General features: G+C 41.6%; 1 protein-coding gene across 10 annotated transcripts in view; it reads left to right on the top strand.

Moving 5' to 3' along the window:
• The window catches only part of Il12rb2 (interleukin 12 receptor subunit beta 2), an 85576-nt gene that overhangs the window by 5295 nt on the left and 62889 nt on the right, over nt 1-17392 (top strand). For 6 of the 10 annotated variants that reach the window (XM_076566895.1, XM_042273432.2, XM_042273436.2 and 3 more), the window contains exons 2-8: nt 3013-3117; nt 7688-7935; nt 10112-10221; nt 11905-12198; nt 14846-14960; nt 15834-16018; nt 17001-17143. In XM_076566895.1, coding sequence (XP_076423010.1) covers nt 10146-10221; nt 11905-12198; nt 14846-14960; nt 15834-16018; nt 17001-17143 — 813 coding nt within the window. In that variant the 5' untranslated portion in view covers nt 3013-3117; nt 7688-7935; nt 10112-10145. The remainder of the gene's footprint in view (nt 1-3012; nt 3118-7687; nt 7936-10111; nt 10222-11904; nt 12199-14845; nt 14961-15833; nt 16019-17000; nt 17144-17392) is intronic. The other 4 variants (XM_042273435.2, XM_076566894.1, XM_076566893.1 and 1 more) reach the window with 3 other exon arrangements.

Below are 17392 nucleotides of genomic sequence, written 5' to 3'. Positions count from 1 at the left end.
TTTTTCCATTTAGCATAATGTTGGCAATAAGTTTGTTGTATATAGCCTTTATTATGTTGAAATATATTCCTTCCATTTCTAATCTTGTCAAGGATTTTTATCTTGAAAGGATGTTGGATTTTGTTTAAATGCCTTTTATGTATCTGTTGAAAAGATCAAGTGATTTCTGTCCTTGAGTTCATTAATGTGCTGTATTACATTTATTGACTTGTGTGCGGTAAGCCATCTGTATATCACAGGAATGAATTGGCAAGATTTTTTTTAAGGATAGATGATAAAGAGATCCTAAAGGGGCTGAAAATAAGCAAGCAAGCAAACAAACAAATAAAAAGCAAACAGTACGGAGTCCTAAACTCAAGCAAGAAAGGAAAGTCCCTATCCTTGGGTAAAAGCTAAGGAGAAGCACAGAGCTGCAAACAGCGAGATGAGCAGGAATCCAGTGATGCCTCAGCAGCCGCACACAGATAGAAGACAGGTGTGTGTGCCAAATTTGGTTCACATCAGTGGTGTTTCAGCTATTGGGTAGAAAGAGAAAACTCTGAAGAAGGGTTGCTGGCTATATGGTGGTTTTAGAAACTGCCTACTAATTTCAGAAGAAGGTAGGAAAGTCTTGCTCTCTCAATTTTACTTAGCTGAAAAGCTTGGTTTGCTAAAGCTTGTGACACCATATGGAAAATTATAAAAGAACACACTAAAAGAATAGATATAGGAGTATCACAGCAGTTAACTATCATGTGATTGGAGCAGACCACCCTCATCAAACAGTGCAGGCCTACATACCCTTCGCAAAAGGCCCCAAGGGTGTATCAAACAGGAGCTATTGCCGCAAAGAAAAGGCCAGATCAGCTTTTTAATGCGATATTTCTGTGCCAGACAAGAACATAACAAAGAAGGTTCCCCGGGTGTCCAGCTTTTGCCAGGTAAGAGGCAGGGATGACACACAAATTGCAAACTTAGATGAAGCTGCACAGATTGGTTCCAGTTCCCAGCAGTAAATGTTCACCATCCTCCTGCTGTTACAGCAGAGGTGAAACAAAATGCTAGAGCAACCTCCCACGGCTTGTAAGCCTTTGAGAGGCAAGCAAAGAGAACACAGGTGACGGTAATTTTTAGTACCTGTAATAGAAAGATTCCTGCTCCCATCACTTTCTTCTAGTGATATGAAAATGATATCATCTCTATCTTCTCCTCCAAAGAAGAGATATATCTATTTTTTCAGTAGTGACTAGAGAAAATTCTACACTACCAAGGTTCAACCTTCGGTATCTGCAAATGTTAAAAGAAGAATATCAGAGAACTTTCGAGAATCTCAACTTTTGGATTATATATGCAGGAGGAGAGGGACGGACTGAAAAGAAGGCAGCAGCCAGAGGAAGGGCTGAAAGTGGGTGACTTGCAGCACAATGCACCTGGATAGTATCATATCTGTATGTTTCTTTTTCAGTTGTGTGATTTGATTATTTCATTACTTTATGTGTATGGATGTTTTGCCTGCATGTATGCCTGTGCATCATAACCATGCCCGGGGCCTGTGAAGGCCAGAAGATGGTGTGAGATCCCCTGGAATTGGAGTTATAGATGATTGTGAGCCACCATGTCGATTCCGGGAATCAAATCCAAGTCCTCTAGAAAAACAGCCAGTACTCTTAACTGCTGAATCATCTCTCTTGCCCCAAATTGATAATTTTAATGTTGGTAAAAAAAAATATATTTTAGGCCAGGAGGTGGTGGCACACGCCTTTAATCCCAGCACTCGGGAGGTAGAGGCAGGTGGATGGATCTCTGTGGGTTTGAAGCCAGCCTGGACTGTAGAGTGAGTTCCAGGACAGCCAGGGCTACACAGAGAAACCCTGTCTCAAAAAACAAACAAAAAAAATTATTTTATGGGAGGCCAGGCATGGCACATGCCTTTAATCCCATCACTTGGGAGGCAGAGGCAGGGAGATCTTTATGAGTTTGAGGCCAGCCTGGTCTACAAAGTGAGTTCCAGGACAGCTAGGCCTATACTGAGAAACCCTGCCTCAAAAAAAAGTTTTTTTAATCTGGGAATATCTTGGAACTGAACATATGTTTCATTAACATATGTTTCCATTATGGAAAAACTTTTGACATGGCTTTCTTTCCTTTCTAACTTCCTCCTTTTTTAAGCATAATTTTCTAGTTATTTAATTCTTATTTAGATATTAAATTTTACTGATTGGTTAGCATGCTAAGATTTCTCATTGTCTTTCCTTCTTTTTTTTTCTAAGCTATTTAAGTATTGGTTTTATAAAAGGTGTAGTATTTTGATTATTTAAAAGCACACAACTAGAGTATGATGTAGTGACTCAGGCCTATAATCCTAGCACGTGGAAGGGGGAGGTAAGAGGATAAAGAGTTCAAAATCAGGACTGATGAGATGGATCAGTGGGTTAAGGAACTTGCCACCAAGCCTGGCCACCTGAGTTCAGTCCCTGAGAGCCACAAACTGGGAGAAGAGAACCAACTTCCACAAGTAGTCCTCTGACCTCCACACAATCACCATGGCACAAGTGCACATGCACAAATAGATAAGTAGATGATGATAGATAGACAGGCAGACAGACAGACAGACAGACAATGATAGATAGATAGATAGATAGATAGATAGATAGATAGATAGATAGATAGATAGATAGATAGATAGATAGATGATAGAATTTTAAAGGTTAAACAAAGAGTCCAAGATCATCCTCAATGTATAGAGAGCATAAAACTAGCTTGGTTCTAATACAAAAGTATTAGAACCTTGAAAGTTATAAAAGATTTGGTTTTGTTTTTATTTTTTATGACAAGCTTCCTTGACTCTACTGTTAATTTACAGCATGACTTTGTAACACAGCAAGCCCCGTGCACATTCAGAGACAGTTTGGTGGTGAACAGAAATGTCACCTATAAAGAAGGGGGGGGCAGACAGAAGCCCATAACAGTTATCTGTCAACCTTTGAGAGGCCTTCTTTCAATGCCTAACATACAATATTTTACCTTGTTCAGAAAAAATGTACAATTCCCCTACACTGAAAGTGATTCGGAAAGCAACACAACCCAGGACTAAAGAGAAAATGAAATAGACAGTGGCCTCGGTGGACAGCTCACTTGGTAAGTCATGACACCTTTGTTTGGGCAGGCATTACGAATGCCCACCGCAGGGATGAGGAAATGAGGCTCTCACACATAGCAGCCCACAACAGAACTGAGATGTACTAGCCTTCCCCCCCCCCCCTCACAATACCACCTTTTTCCTTCAGCTTACTACAGTGCTGCAGAGGAAAACAAATGTGGACATACAAAGTGTCCCTGTCTGGGTGAAATTATCACCTGTGGAAGACCAAGCGTTTGGGGTTTTTTCATAGTCTGCTGAAGGACAGCTTCAAAGAAGTAGCCTGTTTGGTGTTTGTCTCTGAGGTGACTGGGCAGAGGTTGGCTGGGAGTAGCTGCTGTACCTTCCTGCCTCTGCGGGGTGGTGCTGCTTGGGGTCCTTCCCTGGCCTCCCTCTGTGCATTGTTTTCACTGTCTGGAGGCTGTGGAGTGAGGAGTCAGGGACAGAGTCTGTCATTCTGTGATTCATGATAGAGCTGTAGTTTTGATATTGACCTTAGAGGCAGGCTATGTGAAGGATGTTTACAGCCTGTATGAGGTTTCGTTTTATTGGAAGATGCCTCATTTACTTGAAGGTTGTTGAGGGGTTTTCACATGGCTTTCAGGGACAATCAATGCTTATGTTTACATCACTGTGTTATACTGCTTACTCGATTGTTCCCCCTGACTTGCTTAGCTTGTTTTCTTATACCATCCAATACCACTTGCCCAGGAGTGGCACTACCCTCAGTGACCTTGGGACCCCCTACATTAATCATTATACTATTCATGACCTCCTGCCCAGAATTAGCACTGCCCCCAGTGACCTGGAACAACCTATATTAACCATTAATCAAGAAGAAGCTCCACAGACTTGCCTACAGACAAATTTTTTCTTTTTTCTTTTGTTCACTGAAAATTTATACAATATATACTGACCACAATTTCCCCTTCCTCATCTCTTCCCAGACCCTCCCCACCCTCCTACCCATCCAATTCAGCACCTTCTTTTTCTGACCAGAAAACAAACAGGCAAACAAAAAAAAAAAACCAGAATTTTAAAAAATGAAAAATCATAAGAAACACACAGATACAAAAAAAAAATAACATATAATCAGAATCCATAACATACAAGCAAAAGGCCAATAAGAATTTTTTTAATGCTCAAACAAAGCAACATGAAACAAACAAACAAACAAATCTACAAAAACACCTTTGAGTTCATTTTGTGTTAGCCATGCTGGGAGTGCAGTCTACCCTTATATACCCAGTGAGGTTCCTTTGGAGAAAATAAGTCTGTCCTTTGCAAATGGGGTCAGTTGGGGATCGCTTCTTGAGTAGGGCTGGGAAGTGATGTCCACTTCCCCGTCTCAGCATTGGAACCTTGTCCAGCTTGAACCTGTGCTGGCCCTCTGTGAGTTCATATGTGCATCCTTCCTTCTGTGTCTGGAAGACACTGTCTCCTTTCTGTCCTCCATCACACTTACAATCATTTACCTCCTCTTCCTCAGCCCCAGAGCCCTTAGGAGAAGGGGATTGGTGAAGACATTTCATTTAGGAGTGAGTGTTCCTCAGTCTCTCACTCTTTGCACATTGTCCAATTGTGGGTCTCTGTATTAGTTTCCATCTACTGAAAGAGAAACCTTCTCTGACAATGACTGAGCAGGGCACTGATCTACAGGTACAGCAAAATGTCATTAGAAGTCATTTTATTGTTGTGTTCCTTTAACAGAACAACTGTAACACGAATCTTAAAAGGTCTTATTAATAAAAACAAACCCGGAGCCAGGAATTGGGGTGAACACTGAAAGATCAGAGAAGCAGAACAAACCACAGCAAACCTCACATTGCCAACTTCTCAGCCGATCTTGTTTCCTCAAACTAGAAGCCTCTGTGTCCTCATCCAAATGGATCTCAGCTGAATTGCTGCTAAAAGCCTAAAAGCTTAACAAGCCTAGTTCCTGGTCCTCACGTGTTATATACCTTTCTGCTTCCTGCCATTACTTCCTGAGATTAAAGGTGTGTGTCACCATGCCTGGCAGTTTTCAGTGTGGCCTGGAACTCGAAGAGATCCTGATAAATCTCTGCCTCCCAAATGATAGGATTAGAGGAATGTGCTACCACTGCCTAATCCTATGTTTAATATAGTGGCTGTTCTGTTCTCTGACCCCCAGATAAGTTTATTGGGGTGCTCAATATACCAACCACAAACAATAGTATGTTGTTTTCCCCTAGGTACATACCCTATCTAATCTCAGGTCTTTGGCATCCCAAGCAGTGTTGGGCGTGGGTTCCATCTCATGGAGTGGGCCTTAAATCCAAACACAGAGTGGTTGTTTACTCTCATAACATTTGCACCCTTATTGCACAAGAATATTTTGCAGTCAGGTCACCATTGTGATTGCAGGGTTTGTAACTGGGTTGTGGTTTACCTTTTTCTCCTCTGGTACCATGCAGAATACCTTCTAGTACCCTGAACACCAGACAGTAGGGGTAAAGTCTATAGTTAGACACCAGTTCTACTTCTTCATGTTTAATGAGATATGTAAGTGTTGTCTTCAGCAATAAAGCCTTCCAATTAGTTTGTGGAGAGCCACCAGTAGCCTTGGCCTGAGTTGTTTGAGTGTTCCCATGGGGCCCCTTTGGCCAACAACTCAATTAGATGTAACCCATTCCTGTCACTTGAGTTACACTTGGTGCCAAAAGGTGTGTAGTTGGTGCATTGTCTTCCCTGTTATTTGGTGACTCCCTTTAGAGTTACTTTATGTGTGTATATCATTTAAGAAACTTATATACAGTAGGTTTCCATATACTCCATCGAATAGCCCTTAGTGTTGACCTTTCACTATCCTCCTCCTTACCTCCTCTTCTCCCCTCCTCCCCATTTAATCTTCATGTTCCATTCTTCCCACTCTCTCTCCATAACTATATATTTTATTTCCTCTTCCTTGGGAAACCCTCCTCTGCCTCCCAAGTCCCTTACTAGTTACCTAGCCTCTGTGGGTATGTGAACTGTAGGATGCCTGGTGAAGACTTAAAAGCCAACATCCACTTTTAAGAGAATATATACTATATTTGTGTTTTGGAGTCTGGGTTACCTCACTCTGTATGAATTTTTCTAACTCCATCCATTTACCTGTGAAATTTATGCTTTTATTTTTAACAGCTGAATAATAATTTCACTGTGTAAATGTATCACATTTTCTTTATTCATTCATTAGTTGATGGACATCTAGGCCATTTCCAGTATTTGGCTACTATGGATAGAGCACATGGATAAGCAAGTGTCTCTGTAGTAGGATGTGGAGCCCCTTGTGTATAGGCCCAAGAATAGTGTAGGTGGATCTTGAGGTAGATCTAGTCCTAGTTTCTTGAGGAACTGAAGCTGCTCAAGTTTGCACTCCCACCCACAATGGATAAATGTCCCCCTTCCCTACATCCTTGCCAACATGAGCTGTGTTATGAGGGAATTTTCTCAATTGAGAGTCTCTCTTTCCAAATGACTCTAGCCTGTAGATGTAATTCTGAATGGTCTTATTAAATAAGAAACACAGAGCCAAATGCAGAGTTAAAGGCCAGAGATCAAGCAGCAGCCAAGAGCTAAGACCACCTTCTTACCCATCGCTGTCATCCTTCCCCTCAGAAAGAGACCTGCTTCCTGTGTGTCTGTCCTTTTATTGACTTTCTGTTCTGCCTTCTCATTGGCTGTAAACCCAACCACATGACCTCCTCGTCACTGCTTGTCTATGCAGACCTCCAGGTCTCTAGGATTGGTACTGAGATGAAAGGCATGTATCTCCATGCTGGCTGTGTCCTTGAATACGCAGAGATTCTGTCAGTCATGTGATTGGGATTAAGGGCGTGTGCTACCACTACCAGACTTCTGCTTAATGGCTTGCTCTTAGCTCTGATCTCCAGGCAACTTTATTAACATACAAATAAAATCAGCACAAATAAAATATCACCATACTAGCCTGTCTCAAGTCAACATAAAACTAACCAGGACAATTGACCCCAGTCAACTTCATAAATAAACACTTCACTGTTAAACCATAACCTTCCTTTTCTTGCTCCTCCAGATTATCTCAATATTCATATTACAATATAAAACTTTAAAAATCTCACACTTAAAAGTTAAGTCTCTTTAAAATATCCAAACTCTGTAAAATTCCAAAGTCTCTTTGTTGTGAGCTCCTGTAAAATCAAAAATAAGTTTAATACTTTCTTACTCTGAGTGAAAAATCGGGGCAGTGCCAATCAGATCAAAGCAAAACCAAAATCCAACAGTGTAAATCACAGCGTCCGACTCTGGGACTCACAGTCTTCCAGGCTTTAAAGGACTTGCCGCAGGACACACTGTGCCCTATAGATTCAGGCTGACTTCACACACAGTCCCTGCTGTCCTTGCTCATCATCCCATGGCGCTAGCATATCCACTGAAACTGGGCTACACCTTCACCAACAGCCTCTTCTGGGCTCTCTTCAGAGACCCTATGTCAAGCCTCAATTTTTCTCCATGACCCCTTCAACCCTAGGGCTTAAATTGCAACTGAGGGCACCTTCACTAATGAACTCTTCTGCCTCTCTTCAGGGACCCCTGCTCTGCCACACAGTGACAAGTCTCAGATGTTCACTGTGACCTCTTCATGCCTTCAAAACCAGTACCACCTAGGTGACTCTTATGTATTACCAAGTTCAGATGCCAGCATGAGATACAGCCTCTGGACCACAGCTTCTGTGTGCTTATCCTGAAGAAATACTCCCAGAAGATTTCACCTAAATGATGTTGGCCTCTTCTTAATCACAGCTGATTGTACTGATTGTCCCAACAAAGCAAAGGTTTCCTCTTACTGGTTCTTAATTCAAAATATCATTCAAACAATACTGGTAGAGTCTTTCCTTCCCTCTGAACCTTCACAAGCTAGGTCTTCATCATCTGGACTGCCTTCAGGTTTATCTTCTTAGCTCCCACAATAGTTGTCTAAACTCTAGATGCTCAGTGACTTTTCCAGTACAAAGTTCCAAAATCCTTCCACAATCCTCCCCAAAACAACATGGTCAGGTCTGTTGGAGCAATATCCTGCTTCTGTTCCCAATTTTTATCTTCGTTGGGATTTCTGTTGCTGTGAAAAAACAGCATGACTAAAAGCAATTTGGGGAGGGACAGATTTGTTTCATCTTACACTTGCACATCACAGTCCATTACTGAAATAAGCTATGGCAGAAACGGGAGCAGGAACCATGAAAGAATAATGTTTGCTGGCTTTCTCCACTTGGCTTGCTCAGCCTGTTTTTGTTTTTGTTTTTTTCCCAATAGCACCCAGAACCACCTTCTCAGAAGTAGCCCTGCTCCCAGTGAGCTTGGACCACCTACACCAATCATGAATTAAGAAAATGTCCCCATAGAGTCACCTACAGACAGATCTTATGGGGGCATTTTCTCAATTGAAATTCCCTCTCCTCAAATGACTCTAGTGTATGCTAAGTTGACATAAAACTAACCAAGACAAAGTCAAAATGACGCCCTGTTGGTGTTGGTATTTTGAGACAGGGGTTTGCCCAGGCTGGCTTCAAACCTGTGAAACTCCTGCCTCAGGCTCCAGAGTGCTGGGGCTGCCCACTTGTGCCACCATATTCAGTATAAAAACGACCTTCTTGTCACTGACATCTTTCCAGTGCTTGTAGTATTGATGGCTAATGTCTTATGATCGTGTATTTTATTTAACCTTTTAACTACAATAATGAAAACCCATTAAAGATGCCAATCACAGTGTAGCAAAAATAAGCAGAATAAAATATAATGCAGTGTTAATGCTATCACACCAATGTGAGCCATTTTTAATGTTTTCAGAGCTACAATGAAATTAGAAATTCTCCCCCAATCAAAAGCTCCATTTCATTGTGATGATGCAGCCCCTTTTTAATAGAAAAACAAATTTTATGTATGGTAGAGTATAGACAGGCTAAGTAATTTCCATATGGTCACAAAGTATTTAAGCCCGTATATAGATGTAACCAACCGTCTTATCAAACAAGAAACACAGAAACAATGCAAAAGAGAAAGCCGAGAGGTCAGAGCTCAGAGCCAAAATCTCACCCTTCCGCCTGCGGTGTCCCAGCCACCCGAATGAGGGTCCTCTTTCCTGTCTGTTCGTCTATTTAAAGTATTTTGTTCTGCCTTCTCATTGGTTGTAAACCCAAACACGTGACTGCCTCATCACTGTCTGAAGGTACAGTCCCCTAGGTCTTAAAGGCATATGTCTCCAATGCTGGCTATATCCCTGAACACACAGATATCTATGGGATTAAAGGCGTGTGCCACCACCGCCACACTCTTGCTATGGCTCTAATAGCTCTGACCCCCAGGCAACTTTATTTATTAACATACAATCAAAATCACATTTCAGTACAATTAGATTACCACCACACCCGTATTTTTAAATGACTTCAGAGTTTGCTTTGTTCATGTCCCCTCAAAATCCATGTGTTTAAATGTTAATCCCCAACGGTTGGGGAGATGGAGCCTTTGGGAGATGATCATATCCTAGAGCTCAGCACACATGGATAGGATTAGTGCCCCAGCTGCCTTGCTCCTATACCATGGGAAAGCAAGCCCAGAAGTGTTGTCTATGAACTGAGAAGCAGGTCCTCATCAGACACTGAAGCTTCTGCCTTCTTGATCTTATGCGTCCAGTTGCTCCTCAGTGTCACTCTGGAGCTGTTGCAGTAGCCTGAACACAATGAGAGAGCAGCCCCTTCCCAGTGTCTGCCCATTGTATCTTACACTTGCACATCACAATTCATCATTGAAAGAAATTATGGCAGAACCAAGGTGGTTCACTGAGATGGGGGTCAGCAGAGGGGGCTGCGGGAAAGTGGCTATGATTCTTCAGTTTTCTAGTTTAACAGTCTTAACAACATGGGCAAACAGTAGTGCTTGAATTGTTCTGGAAAGTGGTGGTTCTGGGATTTTCTGAATGTACTTAACATAAATGAATTTGTCTTCTTTTACAAGGAGAACTTCAGTTGTATTCTGGAGTTGATGACTCATGGCGCACACTGTTAGAGAATGCTTGTTGGGACTTATTTTTTTATTCATGTGGCTGTTGGTTAAAGCAAAAATAGGTAAGATATTTCTGTAAACTAGTCTGTGGAAGGAATTGCAGTTTAAATTCTCAGGTACAAATGAACCATGCATTGTGGTAAGTATTGTAAGTGAATTTTATAGTCAGTCTTTTACCATTTAATGGGTAATATAAGGATATACTCATGTATTTACTCTTGAGAAACTGGCTAAGAAACATGAAGTGTAATGGAAGCATACTTCACATTAAAGTGCATCTTAGGACCAGAAAGAATGCTCAGCAGGTAAAGGCACTTGCTGTGCAAACCTGACCACTTGAGGTTGATCCTGTGAGCTCACACTCTAGCCTCCATATGTGTGCTGTGGCAGATGTGCACACACACATAAATAATTCATAAAATAAAAAGGTACAGTGTATTTTAGCAGGGGTATTCATGGTTGAATTCAGCTATCATACACACACACACACACACACACACACACAAATACATACATATATATTGTGTGTGTCTACATTTTCCTGGCTTTATGACTAAGAGTTTGATTTTGGCTTTCTGGCCTATTATATTGAAAAAAACCAAAGAAACCAAGACCAAACATAGAAGAAAAATAGGAGAGGGTGATAGGCTCCATTTAGCTTTGAAAATAAAAAGGAGTGTTTTATTTTAAAGGATTGTTCAGCATTTCATCTACTTGATGTAAATAGTTTCTCTGCCAGTTCCTCCTGATGCACATTGATCTTATCACAGAACTATCCCCAAAGAAGACTTCCAGTGGGAACTTTACATCACCTCTGCGAGTGAGAATGAATCTGGATTTTGTAGTTCCTTTTACTGAAGTGTGTCAGTGGAAGGCTTTGGGAGTGAGTTAAATGGCAGTTCAAGGAGGCACACACATGTCATTTACTTCAACCACACTACCCAGGGTCCTACAACTTGAAGAAATACCAAAATGCAGGTTATTGGACCCACTCTGCTTTGGTTTTTGTTTGTTTCTTTGGTACATTCTCTGACTATGTAGCCTGGTCTGTCCTCTAATTCGTAATGCCTCATCTCAGCCTCCTACGTGCTGGGATCATAGAACCGGTTACACCTGGCTTCTGATTTTCACCCTGATGCCAATTAAAAGCACCCTTGAACCTTGGAATATTTTATCTTGATTATAAAATGATGTTACAAGCTATACTTATTTAATACAACTGATAAATTAAGAGAAGAAATTATTTCTAGATATGACTCTAAAGTCTTGTAACATTGTCTTTCTTTTTTCTTAATGTGAGTATTAAAATAAGCATTTTAAATTACAAAGACAATGATAAACATGCAATTTATCATGGGAAGCTCTCTTTAAGTGCTCTGGTGTGAAATCTGCATGTGAAAAAGTCCCATGAGAGATTTAGGAACTGCATTCCAGAATGTTCTTTCAATGCTGCTTTCTTGATATTTTCCTCTTGTGGTTATTATTATATATAATATATATTATTATTATCTTGTGGTTATTAGCATGGATGTCTTGAGAAGAATATATATTTAATTCAAGCACATGTTAATATGGCTTTCTTTTGCTCTCCAGCATCGCCAATGCTACTGGAGCAATGTAGGTTATTAATAGTTCTGTGATCTGATGAGTTTTGATTTCACCCTGCTGTGGGGGTTGAACAAACCCTCCATCTCGAAATGGATGTCTTCCTCCTAGCTGATTTTTGCATTTGTCTCTTCCTGCAGATGTGTGCAAGCGAGGCACAGTGACTGTGAAGCCTTCCCCTGTGATTCCCCTTGGGTCAGCTGCCAATATTTCCTGCTCTTTGAATCCCAAACATGGCTGTTCTCCTTTCAGTTCTAACAATTTAACCCTCTTGAAGTTCGAAGAAAAAGTCCATTCCCACTCTGGTAACTCCTTCACTTTTGAAGTCACCAACCTTCCCCTTGGTGTGACCTTATTTGTCTGCATACTGAAATGTTCCAAGAGTTGGCACCGAGTGTGGCACCGAGTGTGTGGGGTGGAGATCTCAGTTGGTGGTGAGCACTCCTTTCTGAACTCTTAGGAAGTTGTGTGTGTGAGTGTGTGTGTGTGTGTGTGTGTGTGTGTGTGTGTGTGTGTGTATTTGACATGACATAAATAGAACCCAAACATCAGACAGATTTCTTTGTTCTTCCATAACATTAAGTATTTTATTGTGAGAGCAGCATGAGAATCTTGGTGTGAAGAGGCCAGAAATCAACAGAATTAGGATCTTATTTAGCAGCTCACAGTCTCTCCCCAGCTCTGGACCTTCACTCTCTCTCACTTCTTTTCTTTCTTCCTTTTCTCTTTCTCTGACCATTGGGAGAATTTGCTTACTCTCTGCCCTTGGCTCTGGAGCTGGATTGCCACACCCTCTTGATTTAGGGAAACTGGTTCAAAGCTACAAGCTCCTGAAGAGATGGAAGAGTGTCTCTTCCAACTTGCATCCCAGGCTGGCAGCACACTGGGAGCACCTCCTCTTCCCTCACTTATTGCACAGCAAGTAGTTTTTCCATCTCCACTCACCCATGAGGAGCGGCTGTCACACGAGGAGCAACAGGAAACTTCCACCATACTTAGGGGCCTTTCCTGGAAATTTTCCCAGTGCAAAACTGATAGGCTAATACTTCAAGAAGGGAGCTGAGAGTGAGGAAAGGAGCTGGGAAATACAGTTAATGCATCATTTAGTATTGGAATGGTTCTAGAAAAGTGTCATTAATTTCACCATTGTGCAAACAACATAAAGTAATCTTAAGCTAAAATGGCATTGCCAGGTGACAACATCTCACAGAAACACTGTTACAAATGTGGTCTGTAGACTGAAACACCATTATGTGTACATGATGGTACATCATGGTGATGTTACTAAGCTGACAAGGCCTTGGCAGAAAATACTGCTAACTTTGGTCACTTAAGGACATTTCCAGGAAAAGCATATGGAAACACACGAGCAAGAAAAGGGGAAAAGCCTTTACCTAGCTCCTAATTGGTCCAAGTTTTCCCCATAGGAACTCTGTTACGCTACTGGCTTGTATAGTTTGACACTCCAGGCAACTGCTAAGAGGAAAAAACTAAAACATCACAACTGGCCTCTACTGCATGAGCACAGGGAAGCCAGCAGACTCCTGCCTGCAGTTCCCAGCCAGCAGCCCACAGCTTCTCCGGTCCAGCTAGGCAAGCTGCTGAACGTGGTTGGGCCCTGAAGGATTCTATAGCTCTTTAGCCTCCATTGTTCTGGAGGTATATATGCCTAAATACATGTATGCAAGGAAATGCTTATTATTTTAGCAAAAGGAATAATTTATTATTTTATTAAATAGAACCATGAGAGATATATATCATTATACCTAGTCAATAGACAGAACTAAATGCTGAGATGTTAACTTGTCCAAAACCACACAATGAACACTACTGTGTATGTATCTGTGGTGAATGCTAGCAATATATATATATATATATATATATATATATATATATATATATATATATATATATATATATCCCATCAGTTACAGCTTTGGAAGAGATGGGGAGGATTTTGTAGTGTGCACTTTTTAATCTTGCCAAAAGCACATCTATCTGCATGAGAGTCTCAGCACAGTATTAGAATAGGGTGGCTGCGCAACTAAGTGTTTTCTTAAAGCCCTCCATTAATTCTATTCTTGCAGAGGACCTGGTGCAATTCCCAGCACCCACATGGAGGTTCCTAACCATCTATAACTCCAGTGCCAAGGAATTTGATGCCCTCTTCTGCACTCTGTGGCATGCAAACAGTGCCTGGATACAAACACAGGCAAAACACTCATGCTCACTTTAAAAATACATTGTTTGAAAATAGATCCCCTTTGCCTTGTATATCTTTGTTTCAACAGCCAGGCCTGTGTCTGGAGACTGGAAGCTGTAAACATCTGTATGCATAAGCTATACCTACCTGCTCATAAAGTGCTCCAAGCAATACAGTGTCTCAGCAGCCCATTTCATGTGCGTGGAGACAAAGACAATTGTTGTTGTTGTTGTCTTTTAATTTGTCACTGGGAGTAGAGATTTATTTTTGTTTGTTTTTGTTTCTTTGTTGAGACAGGGTTGATCTATATAGCTCAGGCTGCTCTCAAATTCACAGTCCTCCTGCATCAGTCTCCTGAGTGAGGAAATTATAGGTGTGTGCCACCATGCCTGGCTTAAATTTTCTTATAATGAGTTGCTATTCCCCTGGCATTGTGGGTCTCCCTGGGGTAATAGATGTTTGCCTTTACACAAAAAAAGGTAGAATTTGGCTTACCAGCCATACCTGAACTGGACCCATGATTCTGCCCTTCATAGTTTTGTAGTCTGGGCCAGATGTTTTGCCTAAGTCTTAGTTTCTTCTTTGATAAAGTGAAAAATAATCTTACTTATTTTGTGGAGAGCTTTATAGGGAACTGCCTATAAGACACTTGGCACAGGGCTTAGGCTATAAGAAGTGATCAATATTCATCACTATTGCTTTAATTATTAGAGAAAATTCATGCCTTGGAAGCAAATGTGAACATGTTAGAATATGATTTCATGTAGATTTGTGGGCATGTGGAAGGCATTATCAATATACTGCAAATAATAATAATGTGATCTTGAGATTACCTACAGAATATTTCAAACTCCAAGTCTTGCTCTTCCTTCTTAAAGTTGCTCCAGAGCCACCTCGAAACATATCATGCATCCAGAAAGGAGAACATGGGACTGTGACCTGCACCTGGGACCCTGGACAATATACTCATCTGAAAACCCACTACACTTTACAGTGAGTAAGGGACTATGTGGCTGTTTTGTATATGTTCTATCTTACATGGCTTTCATCAGTATCAAACATTTTTGTTATATGCCAAGTAGAAACAGCAATGGCTTCCTCACCTAGAGTTTAAATACTGTTCCCAGTGCCTGTCAGTGAGAGCTGCCCCAGTCATTTGAACTATGAGGCCTGATATCTTGGCCCCACATTCTCATTCAAGGTTTTCTTTGGGTCATCTAAGACCTTGGTTAAGATGGTCTCCCTGCATTTGGGTTAATCTGGCTGTGCAAAACCCCACCTCCTCTGGAATCTAACACTCTTGGGCATCATGATACAGAAATGGACTCCTCCTTGGAGGAACTGCATTTTAAAATACAGTTGGCTGGTGTGAGAGTCCACAAGAGGGGATATGGGGAGCCTCCCTTCCTGGAAGATATCCCATAATCCCATCACAAGTCCAGCTGTGTCTAGGTGGGCAAGAGATAGAAAAGACAATGGGACTAGGACTGGAGTCTTCCTACCACTATACTGTGAGCTCACACTATACTTCCATCCAATGGAGGTCAGATGCTCAAAGGTTCTTTGGATAAAGGTTGGACCTGCTTTGAGGAGCTGAGATGACAGCCAGTTTTGGGGGAACAGTGTAGGCAAATACCCCTCTACAAGAGCATTCATTTAAAAAGATTTCAGTTGTACCAAAAAAAGGGGGAAGGAGGAGACATGGCCTTATACATGAGAACAGGATTCAAGTATATCCCCTAGTAATAAGACCAGCCTTGAAATGTGTCTGAAATTTTTGATCTTAGAACATTGTATTCTTTTGTAGTGACTTCAGGAAGCAGAATGTAAAGTATATTGCTAAACAGCCTTGTGTTTGGGTTACAGGTTAACTGGACCAAACAATGTGACCTGCCAGGGCCTGTGCAGCAGTCAGAATTGTAGTCGTTTGAATCTTGGAATCACTCTAACTTCTGATTTAGCTGAATCCACGTTCACAGTCAGTGTCACTGCCATCAATGACCTTGGAAACTCTTCTTCATTTCCATTTACATTCACGTTCTTGGACATAGGTAAATTTGCAATTTCTCAGGTTTGTTTACTGGCACGTGAAAAGTACCTTAAAGCTCACTCAAATCTTCTATGTGTAGTTGTTTTAAAGGAGACAGGAGCTGATGGAAAGCAACCAATGGGTACAGACAAAGTTCGTGGCTTTTTTGATGCATGTGAAAGAAGGACTGGCCTGTGGCCATGTAGAGGTAGCTGCAGAATGGGACCTTCAACTTCATTCTCTTAGAGAAGTCAAGAGTTTCTGACTTCTTCCCATGACATAAGCAGCTGCCAGTGACACCACTAATGGAAGAGTGTCCCAGGAGGTCTTACAGATGTCCTTTTATCCCATTGGCTACCCTCATTGTGCACACTGTGCATACAATGTGCCAAGATACAGATGTATCTGCTCTGAGAATGCTAGCCTCTAGCGCTGGTCCCTGGAAACTGTAACGCACCAGTCCCAGCACATGTGTGAACACTAGAACTGGCCTAGCTAAATTAGAGGCCAAGCTCAAGCATCCCAACTGTCAACGATCCAGATGGACCTGTGTGTCTGTCCTGCCTATAGTTCCTACTCACACCGTGTGTCTCTCTCCCTTCCTGTGGTATCTCCTTGCTATTTGCATACCTATTTGCTCTCCACCATTCTCCTCATCCACCTTTTGTCTCTTGAAAAACTGTGTCTACACCACCATCTTTCCCTGTGCCTTTCTGGTTTTCCTGTATTTTTGCTTTGTTTTGAATTTTCCTAACATTTTTTTTTCCTGAAGTGGTCACAACTCGCCACCCCTGCCTTTGCAGTCCTTGGCATACTGGTTTTCTTTAAATCCAGGAAGTGGGGTCAACACATCCACTACTTGGTAAAGATGAGGTTGGGTTAAGGGCAATTATCTCAATGGCTGAGAAGTGAAACCAACATTTTTAAATAGCTCATGTCAGTACTTAAAGCAATCGCCGATCATAAAGGCTGACTTGAACAGTTTGGTTTGTCTCGGTTACCAGTGAGGCCTCTTCCTCCGTGGGACATCAGAATCAATTTTCTAAATGCTTCTGGGAGCAGATGTATCCTGCAGTGGAAAGATGAGCGGCAGGTGGTTCGCAATCGACTCAGATACCGGCCTCGGAACAGCAGGTCCTGGAATATGGTAAGTGTTCAGAGGAAAGGGAGAGAACCAGTAAGGGCCTCGACATTGCTGCACAGACTCATCATGTCAACAAAGCAGGGAGTTTAAGAGCGTTTAGCATGGAAACACATATTGGAAATCCATCAGAAAGTTATTCATACTTCTGTGTGCTTTTTAAAAAATTTTGTGTGTACAAGTGTTTCCCTTGCATATATGTGCGCTTTGTGCCCCCAGAGGCCCGAAGAGAGCATCAGATCCCCTGAGGCTGGA

Source organism: Peromyscus maniculatus, chromosome 3 (genome assembly GCF_049852395.1).
Source record: "Peromyscus maniculatus bairdii isolate BWxNUB_F1_BW_parent chromosome 3, HU_Pman_BW_mat_3.1, whole genome shotgun sequence".
Taxonomy (NCBI): domain Eukaryota; kingdom Metazoa; phylum Chordata; class Mammalia; order Rodentia; family Cricetidae; genus Peromyscus; species Peromyscus maniculatus.
This window is presented reverse-complemented; position numbering and strand designations above follow the sequence as displayed.